The sequence below is a fragment of the Embiotoca jacksoni genome, unplaced genomic scaffold (genome assembly GCF_022577435.1).
Source record: "Embiotoca jacksoni isolate LCO1_2020_lvr unplaced genomic scaffold, fEmbJac1.0.p SCAF_40, whole genome shotgun sequence".
NCBI lineage: Eukaryota > Metazoa > Chordata > Actinopteri > Embiotocidae > Embiotoca > Embiotoca jacksoni.
Genome location: NW_027185393.1, coordinates 1,084,562 through 1,109,871, shown reverse-complemented (window position 1 = coordinate 1,109,871; position 25,310 = coordinate 1,084,562). Strand labels below are relative to the sequence as shown.

At 42.0% G+C, this 25,310-nt stretch overlaps 1 protein-coding gene across 2 annotated transcripts in view; it reads right to left on the bottom strand.

Moving 5' to 3' along the window:
* Positions 1-302: 302 nt before the first annotated feature.
* The window catches only part of llgl2 (LLGL scribble cell polarity complex component 2), a 42,928-nt gene continuing 17,920 nt past the window's right edge, over positions 303-25,310 (bottom strand). Inside the window, exons 3-27 of one of the 2 annotated variants that reach the window (XM_069168541.1) lie at positions 22,704-22,801; positions 20,473-20,554; positions 20,190-20,305; positions 19,886-20,044; positions 18,180-18,342; positions 17,949-18,081; positions 17,794-17,848; positions 16,412-16,566; positions 15,296-15,507; positions 14,182-14,249; positions 13,945-14,098; positions 12,091-12,195; positions 10,489-10,584; positions 9,391-9,587; positions 8,435-8,582; positions 8,174-8,321; positions 7,906-8,022; positions 7,638-7,804; positions 6,756-7,020; positions 5,105-5,255; positions 4,988-5,013; positions 4,684-4,731; positions 4,289-4,331; positions 3,193-3,254; positions 303-2,282 (exon numbers count right to left, since the gene is read on the bottom strand). In XM_069168541.1, the coding sequence (XP_069024642.1) occupies positions 3,215-3,254; positions 4,289-4,331; positions 4,684-4,731; positions 4,988-5,013; positions 5,105-5,255; positions 6,756-7,020; positions 7,638-7,804; positions 7,906-8,022; positions 8,174-8,321; positions 8,435-8,582; positions 9,391-9,587; positions 10,489-10,584; positions 12,091-12,195; positions 13,945-14,098; positions 14,182-14,249; positions 15,296-15,507; positions 16,412-16,566; positions 17,794-17,848; positions 17,949-18,081; positions 18,180-18,342; positions 19,886-20,044; positions 20,190-20,305; positions 20,473-20,554; positions 22,704-22,801 (2,946 nt within the window). In that variant the 3' untranslated portion in view covers positions 303-2,282; positions 3,193-3,214. The remainder of the gene's footprint in view (positions 2,283-3,192; positions 3,255-4,288; positions 4,332-4,683; positions 4,732-4,987; positions 5,014-5,104; positions 5,256-6,755; positions 7,021-7,637; positions 7,805-7,905; positions 8,023-8,173; positions 8,322-8,434; positions 8,583-9,390; positions 9,588-10,488; positions 10,585-12,090; positions 12,196-13,944; positions 14,099-14,181; positions 14,250-15,295; positions 15,508-16,411; positions 16,567-17,793; positions 17,849-17,948; positions 18,082-18,179; positions 18,343-19,885; positions 20,045-20,189; positions 20,306-20,472; positions 20,555-22,703; positions 22,802-25,310) is intronic. The other variant, XM_069168542.1, reaches the window with a different exon arrangement.

Here is a 25,310-nt window from a genome sequence, read left to right as displayed (position 1 = left end):
CGGTGCATGTATGACAGCTGATCCCTCCTTTATCCACTTCGCCAGAGACGGCGCGGCCGCTGCAGCTCCAACCGACCAGGAGTAGAGCTGTTGGAAGGGAAACGGACACTGAAAGAGCAGCGAGCGTTTGAGCAGCAGCAGACGGGCTGAAAAGATGGCTGAGAGTCTAAATGTTGAGCAGAGATTCTCTCATACACTGTCAAGGATTTCTTTGCAGCTCGGCAACGATGAAAGTTGGAGAAAACCATCCAGTTATTAAATATAGACATCAACGTGAGGAGAAAATAAAACCAGACACATAATTCTTGGGAAAAACATGTAATAATTATCAAGAAAACTGTAGTGTGAAGTTACTTAAAAAAAAAAAAAAAAAAAAAAATAGGGTTCTTAATCAGTTCACTACAAAAATATATTCTACGTTGATGCTAATATACCAAGTACTCTGAGACACAGTACCAAAATATTTCCTTGTGTGATCTAAATAGCAGCCAACCCCAGTTACAACAGGCCCACAGGTACAGAGTCACATACATACTATATATAAAATTATATATATAACTATATATATATAATTTTATATATATATATATATATATATCTTAAAAACATGTCACTACAATAGCTTACAATTACATTCCTAAATTACATCATTCATTTCTGGCATAAAAAATAGTTTACATAAAAAATAATTCAAATCCAAACCCCATAGAAAGCTGCTCCCCAAAAAACAGTACAGCATTGTGAGCTCTGCAGTAGTGCAGAAGTACCTATGGCCGGTTTACCTTAGAGTGGACGGGCGTGGGGTGGGCCGGGGTTGTAGCAGCTGTTACTAATTTAGTAAAAGTTGAGTCAATAAAAAACCAAAAATTAACATCAGTGTGGTTCAACATACACAAAACAACTTTTTCTTTTCTAACATTTGGGGCATCACTAAACATTTTGCTTGATTGTTCATCTGAATAGTACGGAGCTCATTTATGACAAAATAAGAAACAAATTAAGAAATAGAAGGCAAATTGTGACAACTTCTGATGTAAAATTTTTAGAAAGTTATGACAAAAATAGCAAGTAATTTAGTCAAGTAATAATGATGATTTACTGAATAAATATTTAAAGACTGATAGATGTAAAAACTATAAGTCAAAAATACAAGATGCCACGTGAAAGTTGAGTTACCAAATAAAAATCAATTATGACAAAAAAACAACAACTACAAAACCAAAATTATTGGACACAATGTCAAATTTTTTAGGTTAAAATTTGTGACTTTTTGAGTAAAAACTGCAATGAAGTATAAATTAAGATGCTTGTCAAGATCTTGACTAAAAAAAAAAAAACTTTAGGCACACAACAAAGTTTTGATTGAAAAAAGTAATCCTGACCCCCTTTTCTTTTTAACAGCATTGGCTTCAAAGCACATGATTCCTGAGTCATTCTATTATTTTACATTAAAAAAAAAAAAAAAAATAATAAAAAATAAAAAAACATTTAGTATCTCAATCTTTGACGTTGGATCTCATGAGTTTAACTTAAAATTAATATTGGGGTAATGTATCAATTATTATCAACAGTACAGATGTTTTGGTGGCATCTCATTTTTAATCTAATGTCACATCATGTGAATTTTGTTTTTTTCTAATCACTAAACTTTTGATCTTTTTCTTTTTCCTGGCACAAGTGGGCTTCCGTATAAATGTAAGATTTCAAATTAAAAAAAAAAATGAAAATAAAAACAGGCACAAATCACAAAATACTTTTGTCAACATTATTCAGATCATCCCCCACATGTCCTCCAGCTTTGTGTCCCTGTGAGGAGATGAAGGCTCGAGAGATGCAGGCGGAGTTCGGTGATTGAAGACTCAGGTCCAGGCTGGCGGTGATGAAGGCCTTCAGAGAGGTGTGAGGATTTAAATGGCGTCTGCAGCAGCCGTACGGTTGCTGGTTGGATGGATTGAGGCGTTGGTCACTAGTCAGGAATGTGCTTCATGTAGCTTTGGGTTAAATGGTCGCGACCACGCCGAGGCGACAGTGTGTGGTCCTTAGGCACAGCTGGTGTCTCCCTCCACCCTCAGCACCACCGCCGGGAGCCCCGCGGTGTCTCTACGGGGGCCCAGAGCTCAGAGTCAGTGGAGGGGAGGTTGGGGTGGGTGAGTGGGCGGGGTCGGTGGCAGTCACTGAGGCGAGGGGTCAGGGGTCAGTAGTAGGTGTGTCAGCTGAGCTGGGGGCGAGTGCTGCTGCAGGACGACTGCGGTCTGCTTCATACACCTCAGCATGTCGGCTCTCTGAGGACACAGCAGACAAACTCTGAGCCTGAAACTGTCCACGACGTCATGATTCAGGACCTAATCACTCCCTCCAGGAAAACTGGTGGTCCTAATAATCAACGCAAATTCAAGCAAACTCTGCAATATTTGCGTAGCTCGCAATGTTTTTAAATTCCTGCAATTTTTTTTCATACAAAAACATCGTCATCTGAATCTGTGCTGAAAATGTTAACAACATAAAGTAGATCTTTTCAAATAAAACGGACTTTATCAACAGAAATAACATTTAATCAGAAAGTCTCTGCTCCTGTTTTCATCACCAAATAGAACAAGAGGAGAAACAGGAAGTGATGAGGTTGGTTTGAAATGTGTTCTTCACATTAAAATGATGATTAAATGTTTGTGATCAAAGGAAGTGATTCCATATTACTGGATGTTAAATGAGTTTTCTCCACACGTCCAGTTGTCAGAGACGTCTCTTTGTTTGTTTCATCCAGCAGGTCTATGTGTTGAATGAACATGAATTAAACAGCATTTAAAGCTCTTATTTTGACAGCTGATGTCGTCCTTGTTTCTATATTCCAGTCACAGACGGTCTGTTCTGGAAACATACGCAGCTTTCAGGACCTTTTTAGGACATTTTAGGACCTTTTAGGACCTTATGTAACTAAAATATTTCTGTGATGTGCAGCAGGATTATTATCACAGGACGTGATCATATATTTATTCTTTTATCAGGTAGTGCTTAAAATGTTTTTTTCATTTTTCTTTCTTGACTAGCAATTCAAAAAAACTCACTTAAAACCCAAATTAAATTGCAATTTTTAAAGCAATCTGGTGCAAAAATCTAACATTTTTGATCACAATAATCCCCAAAAACTCCTGGAGGGGCTGATGAATGAAAAACATGCCGCCACTTTATTCTCACCTGGACCATCCAGAGAAGCTTCTCAAGCTACAGCACTCTTCACATTATTCTCCAGGAACGACCTGCAGAGCAGACAACACTTCATCAGCAGGACAGTTACAGACGGGATGCTACATGTTCACTTGTAATTCTCACTTCTAAAGTCCAAAACACCAGCTCACACTTTGTTAGGATTTGTTGTTCTGGTTCTTTTGTACTGAATTAAATTGTAAATTGATTGAGAGAACTGAAATTCAAAGTCAAATTGAGCGCACATGAAGCTGATTCTGCTTCTGAGTGTTTGACCACTGGAGGTACGCGAGGCTGGAAGAGAGCCCTCTAATGAACGGATGCTTCTATTAATTAATAAATGCATTCAGCATCACAATAACACTTTTGGTGTCAGACACCTGTTTCAGTCATCAACTCATGAGTCTCAACTCATCTGAAAGAAGAAGCATCAAAGTTGGTCATGAAGAACCGTCACAGAAGAACTGAGTTTAACAGGCTTTCTCTGAACGTCAGATTATTATTCAAACATTATTTCATCATTCATTGAGGCAAAAACAACAAGTCAAATTTCATATTGATTCAATACTCTAATGATACTGTAAGTGGTTCTTGTGTTTTTTTTAAAGAAAAAACTCCACCTCACTGAGCATCAGGATTTTTAAACATTTCTGCAGTTTAAGTGCCTTTATTTAAACACCTTCCATGTATGTTGATTTCCAGCTCAATGTCACATCTATTACAAACATGAATATCTATAAAAAATAAAACTTGGCTGGGATGAAAAGTCTGTAGTGAGTTCAGTTGATGAGAACGACCACAGAAGTGCAGAGTGGAGGCACAGCTGCTTTTATTGAAACATTTCAATCAAGACAAACAAAGATAAATAAAATGGACACAATATCAATATTTCCTTTAATATCACTATATTGTGACAGCCTAACTCTGTACTAAATGTATAAGTAAAAATATCTGTCAAAAATCTAAAAGACTTCATGTTTAACATTTTCAACTGTTTACTGAGCAGCGAACTTCAGAGCCGCTCCAATTTATTAATAAATATGAATTCATGAAATGATTGTCACAGACTGAACGGACTCATACTTACGTCTGGTCTCCTTCTAGTGACTTCTGGATCTCCTGAAGGACTTCTGCAACAAAACACAACACCACTGTAACTTACAGTCCTTTAAACACAACACAACACAACACACTGACATCAGACCTGCAGCAGCAGCGCAGCCACAACAGGAAGTCATGCTGAGTGACAGCTCAGCTGTCCAGCTGGCTCACTGAGCACAAAGCTGACAGCAGTTCAGAGCAGCACATGATGCAAACACACCTGAAGCCAGATGCTAAAAAGATCCAAACACAGAGACAGAAGAGCTCCTCTGGGACTTCTTCTCCTCCTCCTCCTCCTCCTCATCATCATCATCATCATCATCATCATCATCATCATCATCATCTCTGAGTTTCACTACATCCTCCATGTTCAGTACTCACTCTCGTCATTCAGCAAAGCATGCTCCATAACACGTCTAGCTGCACTGTCTGGAACACACAGCAGCAGGCAGGACACACGTCAGTAGTCAGCCACTAACAGGGCGTGCGTGTGTGTGTGTGTGTGTGTGTGTGTGTGTGTGTGTGTGTGTGTGTGTGTGTGTGTGTGTGTAAACAGGCAGCACAGTAGCACATGCACAGAGTTAACATCAAACACACGTAAACATGTGATGTTCCTCAGTGAACATGCACATTTAGTATGAAGCTGGTTTCTATGACTACAAAGTATCTGTGAAGGACACGTTACCTGCGTCCTCGCTGTCCTGTCTGATCCTAGAAGGACACAGAAGACAAAGACTCATCAGTTCCTGTGACAACTCATCCTGGAAGAAGATGAAAACACAGAGACTTGAACTGTGCTTACTTGTGAGCAGACGAAGCTCCGTCGGACTGGAGCCGGCGTTGGTGGGCGGAGCCTGAGTGGAGAGGAGCCTCCACCAGGCAGCGAGGCTCCACCAGGTGGCGGGTGGACAGAGAGAAGCGTTCAAACTCAGACGGAGAGATCAGGTAGAAGCCTGGAGGAGGAAAACACCGGCACAAAGGGGCTTTTAAAAACAAGGAGGAGCAGAGACAACTGGTACAGAGGAGAACACAAACAACATGACTTCTGTGGACTTAAAAACAGGACAAACACTTCGTCCTTTTTGTTTCTGGGCTGCAGAAAGTAGACTTTAACAAGCTTAAGAATGCAGCAGCATTCAGAGCTGAACACTGGAGGTCGAATCTCCGTAACAAATCCACTTCAGCATCAACATACCAAGTCTGGTGCTGTGTACCAGTGTGAATGGGAAAGCACACACACTGTGGCCCCGCCCCCGTTCAGCAGGGCCTCTGTCGGGTCGAGCCCTTCAGAACGGCGCTAGAAGGTGCAGCGCTTGAAATCTTAAACTAAGGCAATGGGACACCAGTCAGGATCCCAAATTCACCTCCATTATTCTATTAAGTCTCAGAAATAGAAATATATAGTATGATGACCAAACAGTGAAACTCAGAGAATCTGCTGTTTATGCTCACAAACAAGACTTCATTCATCTGTTTGAACCAGAAATAGTTGTATTATCCCAAAGCTGCACTTCCAGATTACAAAACAATGTCAGCCATTTTTCATGTTACGTTGTTTCGGTTTGTCTTGTACGTCTCCATTTGCTTCTTAAAGCGCTCAGTTTGGAGGGCTGGATGACCCCTGAATGAAACAGGACACCCTGCAGAGCGGAGGGCCGAGAGGACAGCTGGGATTGGACCCGTGTCAATAACCACAGTGAAACCGTATTGACAATTTTCAATGGGCTGTTTGAGGCTGTAGTTGCTGAGGTCTTCACCAAGATCCAACCATCAGTGATGTCATCAACCATCAGTGATGTCATCAACCATCAGTGATGTCACCGTTGGTTTGTGAACGTTATGAATCCTCCAGTTCAGATTCTGTCCGTCACCATCTTTGTTAGTTCGGAGCGGTTTGGAGCAGGAAGTGACCATATTTGGACGAGCTGGGGGAGGAGCCAGAGGTGGATCTGACCGATCTGATCGGAAACCTGACAATACTACGTCCCGCCCACCGATAGCTGTAACCTGACTGCACCACAGGCCTGTCAATCAAACAGACACGCCCCCAAAAACAGGTCTTCTTGAATCTTCTTTTCTAATGAATGAGGGATTATTTTCAGATGGACCTCCAGAAAACTAATAAGAAGGAGTGACTTTAGCTAACAACACCGAGATAACTGATGGACACATTTTATTCACTTTGGATTTGATGAGAGAAGTTGAATGGGAGTCTATGGAGCCGGAGGCTTTTTGGAGCCGACCTCTAGTGGCACTCACTGGTATTGCAGCTGAAGACACTTCTGGATCAGAACCATTTTACAGACCTGAAGATACAAACACTTTTTTATCCAGTCTGGTCCTCACTGGTGATGTACTGTAATATATTATCTTGTGATTGGGCGCTCTACAAATAAGACAGAACTGAAATAACCTCAGTTGGTCCAGCGGTATAAATGTGGGCGTGTCTTTACCTTGTCCATGCTTCGTGAAGACACAGGAGGCGATGCCGCTGACGTCCTCTCGGCGGACACAGGGGTAATGAACCTGCATCTTCACGTGCGGCAGTGACACCACATGGACATCGCCCTGATTGGTCAGAACCACCAGGCCGCTCTCGCCGTAGTCCTCGGTCCGACTGCTGCCGAACCAGGCCACGCCCACCCGTCGCACTCGGGAGCCGTCCACGGCCGTCAGCTTCAACTTCATCTTCGCACTGACCTTCGGCAGCGTGAACACCTGAACACAGGAACACACCTCAGTTTGAAACATCAGTCACATCAGTTCAACTTCACATCTTTTTAACAAAATCAGCTCTTCACCGAGAGAAATTATTGTGGTACAATTTATGCAGTAAGCAGCAAATTTGAGATAATGTGAAAATATATTTAGAGGTTTTTATTTGTAAAGTGTTCAGTTCACTCGTGTTAAAAAAAATTCCAGGGTTAAAAAAAAAAAAAAAAAAAAAAAATCAGCATTTTCTAAAGCGATGAAGGAGAATCCTTCAGGAAGCAGAAACTCATTTTTATCCAGCATTGATCGTCAAATCTCACCGGTAGCAGATCACGTCCGCTGTATCAAATCAATGATCAAATAATGTGCTGATTATATTATCAAATAGTATTTAATTACTAAATTGTCAGAAGACACTGGCAGTCAGCATTTTTCAGATCATCATGTGATACTAAGAGTTGACTGACAGATGGTGGGAGACACATCTGCTAACCCTACAACATTAAGACTACAAACAACCCACAATGCAACACTGGCACTCTCCATTCAAAAAGAACGTTGTGAAAATGGAAGTCCTTGAACATAAGACCGACCGGTGGCCCACTGGTGTGTGTGACTCTGACCTTAAACTGTTCCTCCGATATGACCAGCAGGTGATGTGATCCCTGCATGTCCGGTGAGCGAGCCAGGTCGTGGGCCACCTCCAGAGGTTCGGGGAGCGGAGCCCCGTGACCGTCCAGCACCACGATACCAACCACAGGCGCGCGGTGCATCAGCTGGATTTCCTTGGCTGAAGTAAAGGAGGCGGAGTCAGAGGAGAGAGGCCGTTACAGCAGGAGGACAGAGGTCAGAGAATAGTCCACCCACATGTCATAACCTTGTGTTCCTCACCTGGGTGTGCGGTGATGGGCTCGTCTGCTCTGTGCTCGACAGGAGGGAGGCGGAGCATGTAGGCGAACACACAGCCACCATTAGTCCCCGCCCATAGGGAGGGTGTGTTATGTGAACCTACAAGGAAATAAGGAGACGTGAATGGAGATGCTCTGAGGGACATCAGAAGGGACATCAGAAGGGACAGAAACCTTTTGTTCATGTGAAATGATCCGTTTCCTGATGGGCCGTTTTATTTTCAGGCTAAGTGTTGGATGAGGAAACTCACTGTCTGAGAGGAAGGTGTCGGCGAAGTAGAGCGTCCGTACGAGGCCGGTGAAGGAGTCGTCTGAGGAGCGAGCCTCGATCTTCCTCTGGACGGGAGCCAGCTCCATCTCCGCCAGCTCCGCCTCCAGACGAGCGTTGGCCTCCTGCAGCTGCTCAGAGAGGAGAGACGTACAGACGTGAGGAGGTGGACAGAAGGACCTGGACGCGAAGTGTGGACAGAAGAACCTGGACGTGAGGAGGCCGAGCGGCTCGGCGCTGCTACCTTGGCAGCGTTGTTGACGTGATGCTTCCTCAGAGAGACTCGGCTGCGTCGGATCCTCCTGAAGGACTGGCGCAGGGACTTCTTGATGCTCTTCACTCTGGACAGAGGACCCTCCATGGCCAGCTGGTCGCTCGGGTTTAGTGTGCACCTGCAATTTGGAAAAAACATAAACTCATTAGCAAGATTATCAAATGTGTTAATGTTACCTCAAGAGTTCAGATATTTATTGCTGGTTGCAGATATACATTTCCTGTAGCTACTTCACAATAAAAGCCTCCTGCTGCAACTTCCTGTATCTGTTTCAAATTAAAATTCCTCATTTCTAATTAAGTATGAACCAATGTGTAATTTCGTGTGTGTCTTATTGCAAAGATGTGTGTGTATTAGTACACGCAAGGATCACAGAATGAGCAAAATAACCTGCACTTAAAATGTAACGTCAATATAAAAATAATTTCGTTTCAATGGTTTAAAAAGCTTTCAGACGTTTTAACCCTTTTGTAACCTCTGGGACATTTTTTTCTACATTTCATTTTTGATTGCTTGATCATTTTGGTCGTTAATGTTGTATTTCAACCGTAGTTTTCTATAATATGTCTAAAATACACAAAATAATTACACCGAGTCACTTAAGGACAAAACAGTATTTTAAAAAACTGTCAAGAATAAAAAAAACAACTTCAATACATCTGTTTCAGTATTTGAAGAACGCTGCCTGTCTAGTAGATACTGTGATCTTTGACCTCCTCACACACACACACACACTCTCACTCACACACACACACTCTCACTCACTCACACACACACACACACACACACACACACACACTCTCACTCACACAGTTTACAGATGTATCTAATAAACTCTGTTACTTGAACTTTTTTCCAGCATGTAACTCTGCAGCAGTCCCAAACTGGAGGAACCTCCACGTACACATACAGCTGTGTCTCCTTACTTGATGAGGACGTTGTTCTTCTGTTGGTAGTCATACAACCCGAAGCCGTGGCTGGTGCCGAAGCCCACCAGCTTCCACTCTGAGTGCAGGGTGAGGGCGGTGACCACGGCGGGGGGCTGACACTGCACCAGAGCGAAGGGCTGGAAGCCCGGAGGGAACATCACCGGCTCCTCACGCACGTCCAGCCGAGTGTGGCCCTAAAGGACGAGAGGAGGATTCAACTGCTGCAAGAAGTCCAGCGTTTGATGGCAAACAATGATAGAAGGACAGAAACCCTGCTGTTAGGTAAATATAAGAACTGACATGTATTTGTCTCTCAGATCCACTGTTATCTTTATAAATGCAGCTGTTTTGGCCGCCTGTCCAGAATAAAGGTTTTTACACACCAACAATAATTAACACCAAAATGTGAAACACTCGCCGGCATCAAAACTATTCAAACCAGCAGCGATGCCAAATTCAGTCATGACAGTTTTTCCCCCAAAACATTTAAATAGTTTTGTGTTCGCTCCTTCTTCAGAAAAAAACAATGAATTAAAAATATGGCTAGAATATATTTCTAAAATGTTTTTCAGGTTTACCACAATGGGAGGAAAACTAAAACACTGGTGAAACATCCGCTACTCTTTCTTTAAAGCGACACGGAGAAGCTTCAATGTCATCATGCAGCAGACAGATAGACAGACAGGCAGAAAGACAGGCAGACAGTCAATCTGAGAGGAGGAGTTTAGTTTGGAAATATTTCAGCTTCAGACGTGATGATTCAGGTCAGCTGACCAAAAACACCCCGCGGCCTTAAATCTGCATTTTTCTCCCCAAAAATGAAACTTTTCCAAAAAAAAACCTCTGACTTGGTGTTGTAGGAAAAACCTGCAGAGACCATCATTGGACTTGTAGTGGTTCTGTGATGAAGCTACATCTAAATCTTTCTGTCACTGAAATGCTTCCCAGCAGCAGACAGAGAGCTACAACACTTCTTCTTCTGTGGTCTTCTGTCCTCCGTTGCTCTGTGTGTGTGTTAACGTGGATGGAGGTGTTTTTAAAGTGGCCTCTCTGCAGATGTTTGTCCTGTTAAAGACACCGACTGAGTCTCTTTACCTTCCAGCGGAATCCTTCTTGGCCCTGAAGCAGGTCTATAACTTTGGCTTCGACCGTCTGCTCTGCTGCCTCGTCGTTCAGCTCCAGCACCAAGATCTGCAAACACAAACACACCGTGAACCAGCAGGATGGCGTCACGTCCAACGAGGCCTCGGCGAAGGACATAACATAACGAATATCAGCAGCCCCCACGAGGAGACGAGTGATACTCACAGTCACACTGTAGATTAAATGGTCACAGATGTGTGCGTGCAGAGATGGATTTTGATGTGGTGGATTTTCATAGTTCGGACAATCAGTTCTTTAAATAATATGCGTGAACAAACCGACTTCTCACTCTACATACGTGTGCGTGCACAGATCAGAGAATGGAGGAAACAACACAGGACTTTAACTTCCCTCCAAGCACTTCATGAAATATTCTTTCAGTCACGTATTTAAACTTTTACTGTTGTTGTTTGACTCTTTCTGTCCGTGGTAGAAAACGTAATGAAACACAAAAACAAAACATCCCTAAAACACACGTTTAGTCATCATATCATCACTCTGCTTGAAACAAATCAGATTTTCTCCAGGTTTCAGGTTTTTTTAAACTCACTTCTGTCTCACATTTTTCATCTTAAAGGAGCAGTTGGTAGGATTTAGAGACATCTAGCAGTTGGTTTCTATCTGCAACAGATTGCCCCTGCAGTGTTGATGTGGTCGCTGCGACCCTGAAGCTTCAGTTACAGTCAGCTATTCGTGGAAAGTTTAACCATTAGCGTTCAGTGGAGCCATTAAACCTGACGATTTATTCACTCAGCAGGAAACAGTCGACCTTTGAACAAACTAACAGCTCTCCGGTTCACTTTGTTCACGCACCAATGCTAACAGGCTAACCGGCTAGCTCCACTAGCTCAGTGTCAATCATCAACTGTTTATAAAAAAGGATGTAAGACTCTGAGGAGGGAAGCCAATGCATTCATTAAGATGTCCTTCACTATATCCACTCCTGATCAGTGTCCTGGTGGTGGAGGTCCTTCTAATTAGATGTCAGGCCTGAAGGAGAGCGTTCAAATGGGACAGCTCACAAACCAGTGGGTGACATAATGATGGGTCGCCATCAATTAAATGAGGAATCAGCACATCAATTTAAAAACCATAAAATAATAAATCATGATAAATCCCCTGTTTTAAGATGGATGTAAAATACTGAACTTTGTATCGGAGATGTTTTTTTCATTAAAATTATCAGGTAAAAATCCTTAAAATGACATCACCTCCTTTTCTCATTAAAAATCGCAGAGCGAAAATGAAAATATAATTCATCTCTAAAGTTTAACTGCTGGACACTCAATGTTTCATACTTTCCCATTTAAGTCCATTCTTGATGTTTATAGACTGAAAGCTTTAAGTGTCCAAATCACACTTGCGTAAGTTGAATGGGACCAAGATCAGCTTTCAAATTGTGATGGTACAAATAATGCTTGTAGAGAAAGTCCAACCCTTCAACTAAAGAACAGCCTGTTCATTCAAACTCTGAGACATTATTTTGCTACACTTGCAAAAAACATTAGGAAGGGTTTGACACCTACAGTTTACTACTAAGAAACAAACAGTCACCTGTCCAGCGGTGCCGGCTACAGTCAGATAACCGCTGTATTTACACAGATGGATCTTCTGGATGCCGAGCCGCGGGTCGTCACTGTACGGGTCGAAACAGCCCACCTGGAACGAAACATGTCAGGAGGAGCTTCAGGGAAGCACTTCTTAAACTGGAGGCTTGTACTACACAGAGTTAAAAAAAAAAAAAAAAGAGTTGAGAATAACAAATTTAAAAAAAGGTCAAAATGAAAGCAGTGGAGGCTGAAATATCCTGACTGACATCAGGATCCTGTGTTATGGATTCCCCACATCCCATCTGACTGATGGAAACTCTCCCTGGTCAACAGCCTCATCTTTCAAACACCACATCAACAGTTAGTATGAAGGTATTTTTGTGTCGTTAATATGCAAACAAATTTCTCACACTGCAATAAAAAAATCAAGTTTATCAGTAAAAATATATAAACTGAAATAAAATGATTACATTTCACATAAATTTGCTCAGTTTTGGTCACAGATTCAGAATTTTGCTTATGAAACTAGACTTTTTGTTTACGAATTGAAACCCTTTGCCAGTTGAGTTGGATGAAGTGGGCGGGACTACGCCTCGCTCCCTCCGACAGCAGAGGACTGTGTTGAGCTGCATCATGTCTGCCTACGTCGTTGTTATTATTATTATCATTATTATTATTATTATTGCTCTTTACTGTTGAAATGTTTTAAAATGTGACAGCCTGACTTTTGAAAGCAAAAGTTTTTGATTCGTTTTGAAGTCCAGTTTCATAAGCAAACTTCAGAATTCTGTGACCAAAACTAACAAAACGGTGAGCAATTATTTGTTGGAAATGCAAATAATTCTATTTTCAGTTCATATATTTTTACTTACAAACTTGTTTTGATTGCAGTGCGAGAAATTTTCTCTCAAAACTGTTATTTTTGCTCGCATAATAAAGACACAAAATAAAGATACTTTCCTAGTTTGTGGGATAAACTGTGCAGATCGAAGCCCAGACTGAGATAGAACAAACTGTTGAACTGCTTTCACACACTGATCATGCTCTGCGTTCTTGGTGAGCTCGTCTCGCTGCGTACAACTGGTGGAGTCGTCCTTGAAAATAACAGAGTACACAATCAAAGAGGCACATTCTGGTTGGACCAGCGTGGACGGTCCACCTCTGATCTCTGTCCAACAGCGACCCGTGTCCTTTCCAGACAAGCAGTGCTAGTTAAAAGGAGAGAAGCTGCCCTGCCCAGCCTGTCCCAGAGACAACAGGACATAATGACACGTCTTAAACTGGAGATCCTTCGCTCAGTCAGCAGTTCACAGGAAACCTTTCAGAAACCATGGCAACCCTTTCTGACTTTCTTCCATAACTCCACATTAGAATGAAACCTGATCTAGAAATATAATTACACCCTCAACACCTCTGACTGGGACAATAATAAATTCCACATGTGAACCAGACTATGATTAAAAAACTGCCTAACATTTTTTTATTTCATTTAAATTTTTTCTATGTATTATGATAAATATTTTTGTCCCTATTCACTTCATCTACCTCCGTTCCTTGGAAGGAGTTTTAATGTGTCCAACCATTTTTGTTGTGGTCTGTATTACTAATACAGCCACTAATATCCTGTCTAAATACTTTATAATAATAATAATAATAATAATAATAAACTCTATTCATATCGCACCATTCATACAAATACAGCCGAAGGTACTTTACAGCAATAAAAAAAGAGTTAAAATAATATAAAACTGTATTAATAATATTTCTCCGGTGTTCACCTGAAGAAAAAGTAAAAAGATGTGTAAAAAGGAAGAAGACAGTCATTTCTCTGCAGATTGTGTATTAAACACACACACACCTTCCTGAACGGAGGCCACTCCCCCTCGGCGCCTTGGTTCAGGTTGTCGTTGGGGTCGGCGTCCGTGTGGAAGACGGCCGCCGTGCTCAGCTTGTACATGGGACACAGACAGACTCCCGACGCGTCCCAGAAGCGCACAGTTCCGTCCTCGTGTCTGTGTGGACAAACAAACATGATCCCGGTGAGACAGTGAGCATTGTGTCGGAGGGGACATGTATGACGTGCAGCTGGACAGACCCGGTGAGCAGCAGGTCTCTCTGCGGAGGATCCGGAGCCAGGTTCTGACCACCTGTTACCGGCCACGGCTGACATGGAGAGAGGGGAAATGAGAGTTTAGCTGCGAGTCCAACTTAATGCTGTCTGTTCAACCAGAAACGAAGGAATGTGTCCAGCATGCCGTACATGATGAAGAGCCCTGCAGGGGATTGTTCAGAGACACGGAGACGCTGGTATGTACCGACGTCTCCCAGCAGTGTCACCTGATATCAGGACTCACAATCTCAGGTACTGCTCGTGTTTCTTAAAACACACTGTTTAAGATTTATAGTTTTCCAAAGCAGGAACGCTCTGGCTGAATCACACTGTCTGGTATACTGTAACTGTCCCACTGGACTAAACAGGAAGATATGTTTTAAATAAAATCTGTTTCTACTGAAGTTATATCTGCTGAGATGAGACACTTAGAAAAGGCATCATTTACCACATGGAACAAATAAAATATTCCTTAAGACTCCAAAAAGAAGTCTTTAGTAAAAGATGGAGGCCTGCCACTATCATATTATTATATTATGTTAATTATATTAACACAATGAAGTGGTCTGAATTATACCTGGATCACTGTCTTCCCAACTTAATGCACCTCAATGTGCATTTACATCCACTCATCACTACACACACAACTCCCCTCCCTGATCCTTGGTTTCATGCTGTTTTGTTTGTTTTTCATTTGGATTCTTATCTTTTCTACGTTGTATAGTTGTTCTATTCCAAGGACGAATGCTTTTTTGGGGTTTTATTTTGTTGAACTGTCAATAACATAAATAACTTACAGCTGTAAAAATAGAAAAACAAACAAACAAACAAAAAAAAAAACAGTTGGAACATTTGTGAATTTGACTGTAGAAGTTTCTGAAACTTAAATAAAAACTATGTTAAAAAAATTTTTGAGGTGAGAGTTTATTACAAGATTATGGACATCTCAGTAAATGATAATAATCATCTCATGATTCTTCAGTCAGTTACATTCGATAAAGTCATTTATGGCTTGAAACGTATTATCAAATCATTTATTTTGAAAAACTTTAGAAGATTAAGCATCCAAAATGAAAAGGTATGTTTAACATCTATGTACCCTTTTAGAGTAGTGTGTGCTCTGCAGCTCTCCAGCAGCGATGACCCTCTCCCACAGTTTGAGTGGGATGGCGGAGACGTGGTGGGAGCAGGTGATGGCGGAGCTGTGGAGGGGAACCAGGTAAGGTGTCTGAATGACCGGCCAGCCCTCCACCTGCAGGTCAATCACGACCAGCTCCTCCTCCACCAGAACCACCAGCGCTCTGGGATCTCCTGCAGGGCGAGGGAGAACAACAATCCTTACATGTTATGAACTGCGAGATGTTAAGTCTCTGTTGTTCTGACTGTTTTCTTCTTCTGTTGGGCTGAAGAGTAAATCTGAGAGGTAGTAAACATCTCAGCTGAATCATACTTTAGACTGAAACCACTTTAGTGAAAGCAGGACACCCAAACTGCATGTTATGTTTTGCATTGTTAAACAGCGGTGCATCCTCCTGACGATAAAATATATTTTTTTGTAAAGCAACAAAAGTAATTATTTTAACTTAGTGTTGTTTACCAAAATGTGCATTGTTTATGCTTAAGGTTTACCAGATCAGGTGAACACACTCCCTTCTTCTTTTTTTTTTTTTTTTTTACTGGGAAGCACCCTTCATCCTTACGTTTGCAGGCACTTTGTTGCATTTGTTTTTGTGGTACTTCCACCTCTTGAGCAGTGGAACAGTGACACCTTTGGTAGGACTGTGTATTGCATCACCTGGGTGAATGAAAAATAAACTGCTCCATAGTGCTTTTAGTGGGAATGGGACATGATTTTTAGAATATTCGTTAAAATAGGAAAAAAAAAAAAAAAAAAAAAATTCTATTAGTGTGCACGACTATCGCTCTTCCTTATTTCCCCTGTTTTTACAGGCAACTGGTTGTAATGTGTTCTTCCAGTCAGAAGGTGGCGGTAATGCATCTAAAAGCTGTCTGCCAGCTGTCATTAAGCAACATGAGGAGAAGAAGAACACCAGGCTCTGGAGCCACCAGTGTCATTGAAAAATGAAGGGCAAACAAAAAAAACTACAAAATAATCTGGACCTAACTTTCTTGTTTGGAAATAAAATTCTCAGGTTCACAACTAACTAAACAACTAAAGTGTGTGTGTGTGTGTGTGCAGGTGTGCATCTCCTGCCTGTGTGCTGTGGTCCATCGTTGATCACGAAGAAGTCGATGATCCTCGAAGTGAAGTCCAGAGCCACGTGGGTTTTACTGTGGATCACTGTGATACAGTGTCGGTCCCCGTAACTGGCCCTGGGCATGCCTCCGCTGAACAGCAGGAACGGAGGCCTACACACACACACACACACACACACACACAGTTCAGTTTGCTCAGAAATTAATGTGTAACACTGTCAGTAATGAATTTTACTGTTTTATCAAGTGTGATAAAGTGTAATAAAGTGTAGTAAAGTGTAATAAAGTGTGATAAAGTGGGGTAAAGTGTGATAAAGTAATAAAGTGTAATAAAGTGTGATAAAGTGTACTAAAGTGTGATAAAGTGTAATAAAGTGTAGTAAAGTGTAATAAAGTGTGATAAAGTGTAATAAAGTGTAGTAAAGTGTAATAAAGTGTGATAAAGTGGGGTAAAGTGTGATAAAGTAATAAAGTGTAATAAAGTGTGATAAAGTGTACTAAAGTGTGATAAAGTGTGATAAAGTGATAAAATGTGATAAAGTGTGATAAAGTAATAAAGTGTAATAAAGTGGGATAAAGTGTGATAAAGTGTAATAAAGTGTAGTAAAGTGTAATAAAGTGTGCTAAAATGATAAAGTGTAATAAAGTGTAGTAAAGTGTAATAAAGTGTGATAAAATGATAAAGTGTAATAAAGTGTGATAAAGTCTGATTAAGTAATAAAGTGTAATAAAGTGTGATAAAGTGTAATAAAGTGTAATAAAGTGTAGTAAAGTGATAGTGTGATAAAGTGTAATAAAGTGTAATAAAGTGTGATAAAGTATAATAAAGTGATAAAGTGTAATAAAGTATGATAAAGTGTGATAAAGTGTAATAAAGTGATAAAGTGTAATAAAGTGTGATAAAGTGTAATAAAGTGTGATAAAGTGTAATAAAGTGTGATAAAGTATGATAAAGTGTGATAAAGTGTGATAAAGTATAATAAAGTGATAAAGTGTAATAAAGTGTAATAAAGTGTGATAAAGTATAATAAAGTGATAAAGTGTAATAAAGTGTGATAAAGTGTGATAAAGTGTAATAAAGTGATAAAGTGTAATAAAGTGTGATAAAGTGTGATAAAGTATGATAAAGTGTAATAAAGTGTGATAAAGTATGATAAAGTGTGATAAAGTGTGATAAAGTATAATAAAGTGATAAAGTGTAATAAAGTGTGATAAAGTATGATAAAGTGTGATAAAGTGTGATAAAGTATAATAAAGTGATAAAGTGTAATAAAGTGTGATAAAGTATGATAAAGTGTGATAAAGTGTGATAAAGTATAATAAAGTGATAAAGTGTAATAAAGTGTGATAAAGTGATAAAGTGTGATAAAGTGAACTCACCCTTCTTCTGTGGGGAGCTGAACTATTTTAGAAATGGCCTTGCAGGGGAAATGTCCTGCAGCAGTAAAAAGACGAAACATCATCAGACTCCAGAAAAACTCGTTTCATGTTCAGCTGTGAATGAAAACGTGCAGCGGACGGTTTTTCTTCCTCACCGTAAGGAATGTCGGACTTCTCCTCTTCCTCGTTCACGTCGTCTCCGCCCACCATCCACCGACAGTAGCTGCCGTCGCTGTGTGAACTGAGGATGTAGCTTCCGTCCTCGGTCCACCACACACTCTCCAGTTGCTACGGCAGCATGAGGATGCAGAGGAAATAAAAGATATAAATGAGTGACGGGTATCCTGTTAAAGCCGGAGCACCTGGTCTGAGGTGAGTGACGTTACCTGTGTGGCAGGAATGTGCTGGATGGCACTCTGCTTCTCCACATCCCAGATGACCATGAGACCCCGTCCGTAGCCGATGACGACCTGACTGGGATTGACCGGGTTCTCCTGTAAGGCCTCCACGTGCTCCAGATTCCTGCGGCCGATGTAGTCGTCTGGTACGCTGCAGGAGACGCACGAGTGAGGACAAACAAAGACGAGAGGACAGAAGAACAACAGAGGGACAGAACATCCGCCTCGTTATCGATCTGCAGAGGCTGAGAGGCAGCTGGGTGGATTGTAGTGTGTTTCAGATGGAGACAACAATCAACAATCCCCTTCAAATCCAGAGAACTAGTTTTATTTTTACAGGAGGAAACAACACCAGGAATGTGATTCAGAAATACTTTTCCGTATTGTTTATTAAAGCTCATGTCCTTGTTTCAGTGTATCAGGCTGCACATTTCTGTCCTGGAAGTATCTGAAGTCAAGTTTGAACATCAAGCCTAAACATGACACCCTTGACTCATTCATCTCATCCCGGTATGATTACTGCAGAGCACTGTACTCCTGTCCAACACAAGTTAACATGAACAAACTGCATGACCAGGTCCGACAGCACAGCACATTACACCAGTTTAATTAACACTTCATTGGCTCCCTGTCTGTTTTAGAATAGATTTTAAACATTTGAATGATCATTTATAAGGCTCGCAGGGTGGCTCCTGAATGTATGGCTGACCTCCTGACCCCTACCGGAGATCCTCTGGTAGGTCGTTCCTGGCCATACAAACAAACAAACAAACACACCTGAAAACTTTCCGTTCAGCCCCTCAGTTGTGGAACGACCTGCCGGAAGACATCAGGAACACTAACACACTCTTAAAAATCCACCATTTCATTTTCCTGTTTTAACTTTATCATTGTAACATATTAACCTATTGTGTTTTAAATGTATGGAAAGTGCTTTGTAAACTATTTTTGAAAAGCGCTATGGAAATAAAGTGCTGCAGCATCAGGTGTGCTGGGACACACACCTCCACCCTGCTGCTTCTCAGAGGCTCCAAAATACAATTAAAACTGACATGAAGCAGGAAAGTGGATGAAGTTTAGAACAGTGTTGTTTGTTTTAAACACTTGAAGGCTAAATGACACTTTATTGTAACAGTAATGTTTTTCCTTGTTATTTATTTCACCTCAGCTGCTTACTTGTCACTTTTTTTTCTTTGGCACGAGATTATTTTGTTTTAAATAACACTAATGTATTTTTTATTCAGTATTGGCTCTGTCTCACTCTTGTTTACTAAAAATTTTTTTTTTTCAAATAAACTACGTTGGATTATTTTTTTTCCTTTGTATTAAAATTAGTATGGAGAATTGTAGACTCTCAGAGGTATTGGTGCTGACTAACACATTTCTGGTATTGTGACATGTCTCGTTGACATAACAACTACTGTAACAAAGTGCTCATACAGCAGACTGAAGAATTAAGTGGTTCGTCTTTACTCAGCATTCATACAAACATCTGTTTGTACCACAGCTGACTACAAGTACTGTATATGGAGCTGGAGCATTTTTATTTCCCTTCTGGCTGCGTGGTCCTTAGCACCAACTTTTCCACCCAAATGCACCAATCACAGCCAGGCATCAACTCTGACCATCTCCCAGGAGATGCAGTCAAACCGTTCTATCTCACACACACTACAATGTGTTTTGCAGTTTCCCACCTGCTGGCGACTTGGTCCAGACTGATGTTCCTCTCCTCCAGCTCTCTGAATCCTGGGACCTCCACGATGAACACATGACCTCCTTCTGTCCCCAACAGCAGCAGCTCTCCTGAGGAGTGAGCCAGCACTGCCGTCACTCTAGTCACGCTCGGAGGGGCGCTGAGGAGGACACGAGGACAGAGGTTACACCAGGGATAATTTTACAAATAATTATTCCAAGAACTAAATCAGGAACTTTAAGTCCTTGGTTCCTGAGAAGGTTCCTGTTTAAAGGGGTAAATGAAGGGTGTATGAAGAGTCATACCCCGGTGGTCCAGTCAGCGTGAAGCGGCCGATCTCCAGAAGTTCAGAGAGTCCTTTGTGACCTCTTAAAGTCCACATGTGCAGACTGTTGTCATCCAGCAGAGTCACCAGTTCAACCTGAGTGAGAGACACAAACAGTCAGAGTGCAGATCAGTGGGAAGTTATTTTATTACTGCAGCTTTAAAAAGCAGAACTGCTCCCAGCAATGTGTGTGTGTATGTGTATGTGTGTGTGTGTGTGTGTGTGTGTGTGTGTGTGTGTGCGTGTGCGTACTCTCACTGTACCTGGTGGGGCATGAAGTGCACCTGTGTGACAGCAGCATTCTCATCATGGAGACCCATGAACTCCACACCTGGGGCTCCGTACCTGCCCGCTGGTCAAGGAAACACTGGACTCATGATGGACAGCTTGTGTCAAAATACAGTTTCACCAAAGCTCCATTAACATCACAGTGAGGAAGGAAATATTCAGTCAGATTACAGGATGTGTCTGTAATAAACAAAAGGACTCAGCCGAATGAGATGGCCAGAGGTCTCCCCAGGGGGCGTCGGAGCGTTGAAGAGGAGGCAAATATACCGTGGTCCAATCCCAATGTCCCTAAACCCTGAACCTAAACCCTCAACCCCTAAACCTGAACCCTCAACCCTGAAGCCTCAACCCTGAACTCTGAACCCTCAACCCGAACCCTGACACCTGAACCCTCAACCCCTAAACCTGAACCCTCAACCCTGAACCCAAAACCCCAAACATTGAACACTGAAACCAGAACCCTAAAGCCTGAACTCTGAAACCTAAAACCAGAACCCTGAACCCTGAACTCTGATCCCTGAACTCTGAAACCTAAAACCAGAACCCAGAACCCTGAACGCTGAACTCAGATCCCTGAACCCTAAAACCAGAACCCTGAACTCTAACTATGAACCCTGAACTGTGAACCCTGAACTCTGATCCCTGAACCCTCACTGACTGAGCTGACGTCACAGCTGCAGTGTTTGAGTTCATGAAGGCTGAAATGGTATAAAAGATCAAATATAGGATACTCCATCATGACATCACACGCTGCTTACATCTAAACTCCACACCTCCATTAATATATATGCGTTTGTTTGTGTGTTTATCCAACACTCAGTAAAGTCATTAACACGAGTAAATTGATTGATTTAAATACAAACTACTTTACAAACACAGTAAAGAACCACAGCAGCAGCAGGTTCTGTCCCTAACAGATAAAAACCATCCATGCTCGGTTTGTTTACATTTTGTGAGCAGCGGAACAACCACATTTAATACGTCACCAATTTTGCTATGAACTGTGGGTAATTCCCTCAGGTTAAGTCTGCAGAAACGTGGATTTACAGAAAGGGTGCTTAAAGGGCTCCAAGTGTCTCCAGAGAGTCCTCATGGACTGATGATCTGACAGCAGGACAGTCCTGAACCCTGGAGGACTTACAGGGGACACCTTACAGTCTGAGTGTGTGCAGGTGGACGCTGGGACTGGGACTATGTGAGGTGAATTTGACTGAAGTCATGTCCTCCTTCTTCGAGTCATAACTCCATCAGTCCTGAACAAGACTGAAAGGGAACATTTTGGTAACGAAAGCTGTTAGAAAAATGAAGAATCAGAAACCATTCATCTGATAAAGTGTTTGAGGGCAGAGAAAGTTTCTATATTTAACATCATCATCACAGCCTCGTGCTCTGGTACTTGTCATGTATTATAAACAGAATAGTTTTGTCCACATTAGGTTCCTGTAGGAATGATGACTACATGTTTCCAGTCAGCTGATTGGTCAATGAGTGAGCACTGGTTTTATTGTGTACTGTCTAACCTAAGTCTGACTGCCTGGTTTCCATGGAGATTTACCTCAGTTATCTTCATGTAAGAGAACACGGCTGACAGTATACTGAGCCGGGAATCTGTCCATCAACAGGAGGGATGGAGCTGCAGTGGATCTGACCCTGACCTCATTGTAAAGAAACTGACACAAACGTCATGTTATCTAATGATTTGTGTGCCGCATAAAAAAAAAACAGAAGCTGCTCTGTCCTCTGACTTCGCCTGAAGCCTCCCGCACTGACAGATTCTGCTTTATCTGATCCCTCTCGCTGATTTATCCAGAGACAATCTGCTGCATTGTGTGAATGGATTGGCCCAACGAGAGAAGGTAGCGTCGTTATCAAAACCACCGTGTGAAAGGGGAGAGTGGAGCGACTGGCTCCGCTGCATCAATGACAGGAATTGTGTGGAAGGCTGCTGCTGCACACAGACAGAGACAGACAGAGACAGACAGACAGACAGACACACACACACACACACACACACACACACACACACACACACACACACACACACACACACACACACACACGTCTGACGATGCCAGGCAGCGTTGAGCAACAGCGTGGGAAAATGAAATACCTGAAGTACACGAGGGTTCAGCGTCATCACACCCGGCACGCCTCAAGTTCAAACACGACGCTTCCTCCCCGGCAGCACGGATTCAGTGAAGGATACAGTTTGATGGCCCCGGACCGGGTGCCGATGGCCAGCAGCTGCAGGGAGGGACTGAAACCCAGAGCGCTGGGCTGGTGGGGGAACCCGTGCTCCACCGTCTGAGAGGGAGGAAGAGGACAGACAGGAGGACGGTGAGACAGACACGAGAAACCACGGCACAACGTTCAGCTTCTTTCCTGCGGTTCCGTCACCGCTGATGTTTGGATTTATGTATTTGTTGAGGTTTATGAATCAGGATAAAAACGTCAACAGTAAAGTGGGTCATTAAAAGTAACCCTGTTCCATTTCAACCTGGCTGGATGAAACCTTAAATGAAAGCAGGACTGTGTGTGTGTACGTCTGCAGGAACAGAGAGGCCTTCTGTCGTCACATTTTTTAAATGTTGTGTGTCTGCAGGGTTCAGCTTCATGAATCTCAAATCGCTGTGAAACCACTTCCAGCAGAGCCGATTCTTAAAAGTCAAATCAGAGGAATCCATTCATGTTTCTGTTTTTTTCCTCTCTACTTCAATATGTTGTTTTTTCTTATCAAGAGATATTTTGCAATTTGTTTCTTCAAAGAAATTATTTTAGATTACTTCCACATTATCACTAATTTCCACGTTCTTCATCACCTATTTGTATCAGTTAATTTCATCAACAAAAATTATCACGGAAAATATATGTTAATATGAATGTTAGTTGATGACAAAAAAACTAAACTTTGATAACAAGAACAAAGACTAAATGCACTGTTTTCTGTCAACAAATCAAAACTGGAGGCTATGCACATAACCAATGTTCCCTGAGGGAGGGAAATGAGGTACAGCACGTCAGGATGGGATCGCATCCTCACCAACCTGAAGAGCTTATTTCATCACACCCATACTGGACATGCATAGAAGGACCCGTCCTCCTCGGGGTAGAAAACATGCTGCACAGTCTCATCACTGTGTATTTACATTTGTGTGTTTGTGTGTGTGTGTGTGTGATCCTTCATTCATCTGACAGCTGGATTTTGATGCGTGTTAACTTGCTGTGTGCAGGATGTTTTCACTGCAGACATTTTGGCAAAGCACAGGTGTTTAAATCGGTGGCTCGGTTCTATTAAGACGTGACAGTGAACCTGTGTGAAGGCAGGATGTCCTCAGTGTTCGGCCCAATACTTTTTACTTTGTACATGCTTCCATTAGGAGATGTCATCAGGAAGCACTGCATCAACTTCCATTGTTATGCAGATGACACTCAGCTATATCTTTCTATAAAACCAGATGAAACTAATCAGTTAGTAAAACTTGAAGCCTGTCTAAAAGACATAAAGGCCTGGATGACCAAAAACTTCCTGCTTCTAAATTCAGACAAAATGGAAGTTCTTGTACTTGGTCCTAAACACCTCAGAAACTCTTTCTGTAATCACTTAGTTACTCTAGATGATGTTGTCTTGGCCTCCAGTAAAACTGTGAGGAACCTTGGAGTCATCTTTGATGAGGATTTGTCCTTTAGACACCATATAAAGCAAATCTCCAGAACTGCCTTCTTTCATCTACGTAATATTAATCAAATCAGGAAAATCCTTCCTCAGCGTGACGCAGAAAAACTCATTCATGCGTTTGTTACTTCTAGACTAGATTATTGTAATTCCTTGTTGTTAGGATGTCCAAATTACTCATTAAAAACCTGCAGCTGATCCAAAATGCTGCAGCAAGAGTACTGACGGGATTTATCAAGAGAGATCATATTTCTCCAGTTTTAGCTTCTCTTCACTGGCTTCCTGTTAAATCAAGAATAGAATTTAAAATTCTCTTGATGACTTACAAAGCTCTACATGACCAGGCTCCATCATATCTTAAAGATCCTATAGAACCATATAATCCCAGCAGAGCACTTCTCTCAGTACGCTGGTCTACTTGTGGTTCCCAGAGTTTCCAGAAGTAGAATGGGAGGCGGAGCTTCAGTTTTCAGGCTCCTCCCCTGTGGAACCAGCTCCCAGTTTGTGTTGGAGGGGCAGAAACCCTCTCTAGCTTTAAGATTAGACTCAAAACGTTCCTTCTTGATAAAGCCTATATTTAGGGCTGGCTCAGGTAGACCTGAACCAACCCTTAGTTATGCTGTTATAGGCCGAGGCTGCTGGAGGACCTCGTTACATGCTGAGCTTCTTTTCTTTCCTCCTACTCTTTAACTGACTCATACCTCACCATCTTCTTCTCTCCCATAGTTTCTTCTTATTATCTGTTGTCTCCATTCAGTTCCTTCGCTCGTGTAGTTTCTCTTCTTTCTTTTCCAGATGTCCCGTCATGGAGCTGCATGTCTCTGTCCTGTGCTTGTCGTCTCCACCAACAGTTCTTCTCTTCTATCTCTATGCTGTCCTTTTCGCTCTCTGCTCTCCTCTCTCCCCAACCGGTCGAGGCAGATGGCCAACCACCTCTGAGCCTGGTTCTGTTAACAGATGCTCCACCTCTGATCCTGGTTCTGTTGACAGATGCTCCGCCCACCTCTGAGCCTGGTTCTGTTAACAGATGTTCTCCACCTCTGATCCTGGTTCTGTTAACAGATGTTCTCCACCTCTGATCCTGGTTCTGTCGGAGGTTTCTTCCTGTTAAAGGGAGTTTTTCTTCCCTCTGTTGGAGGT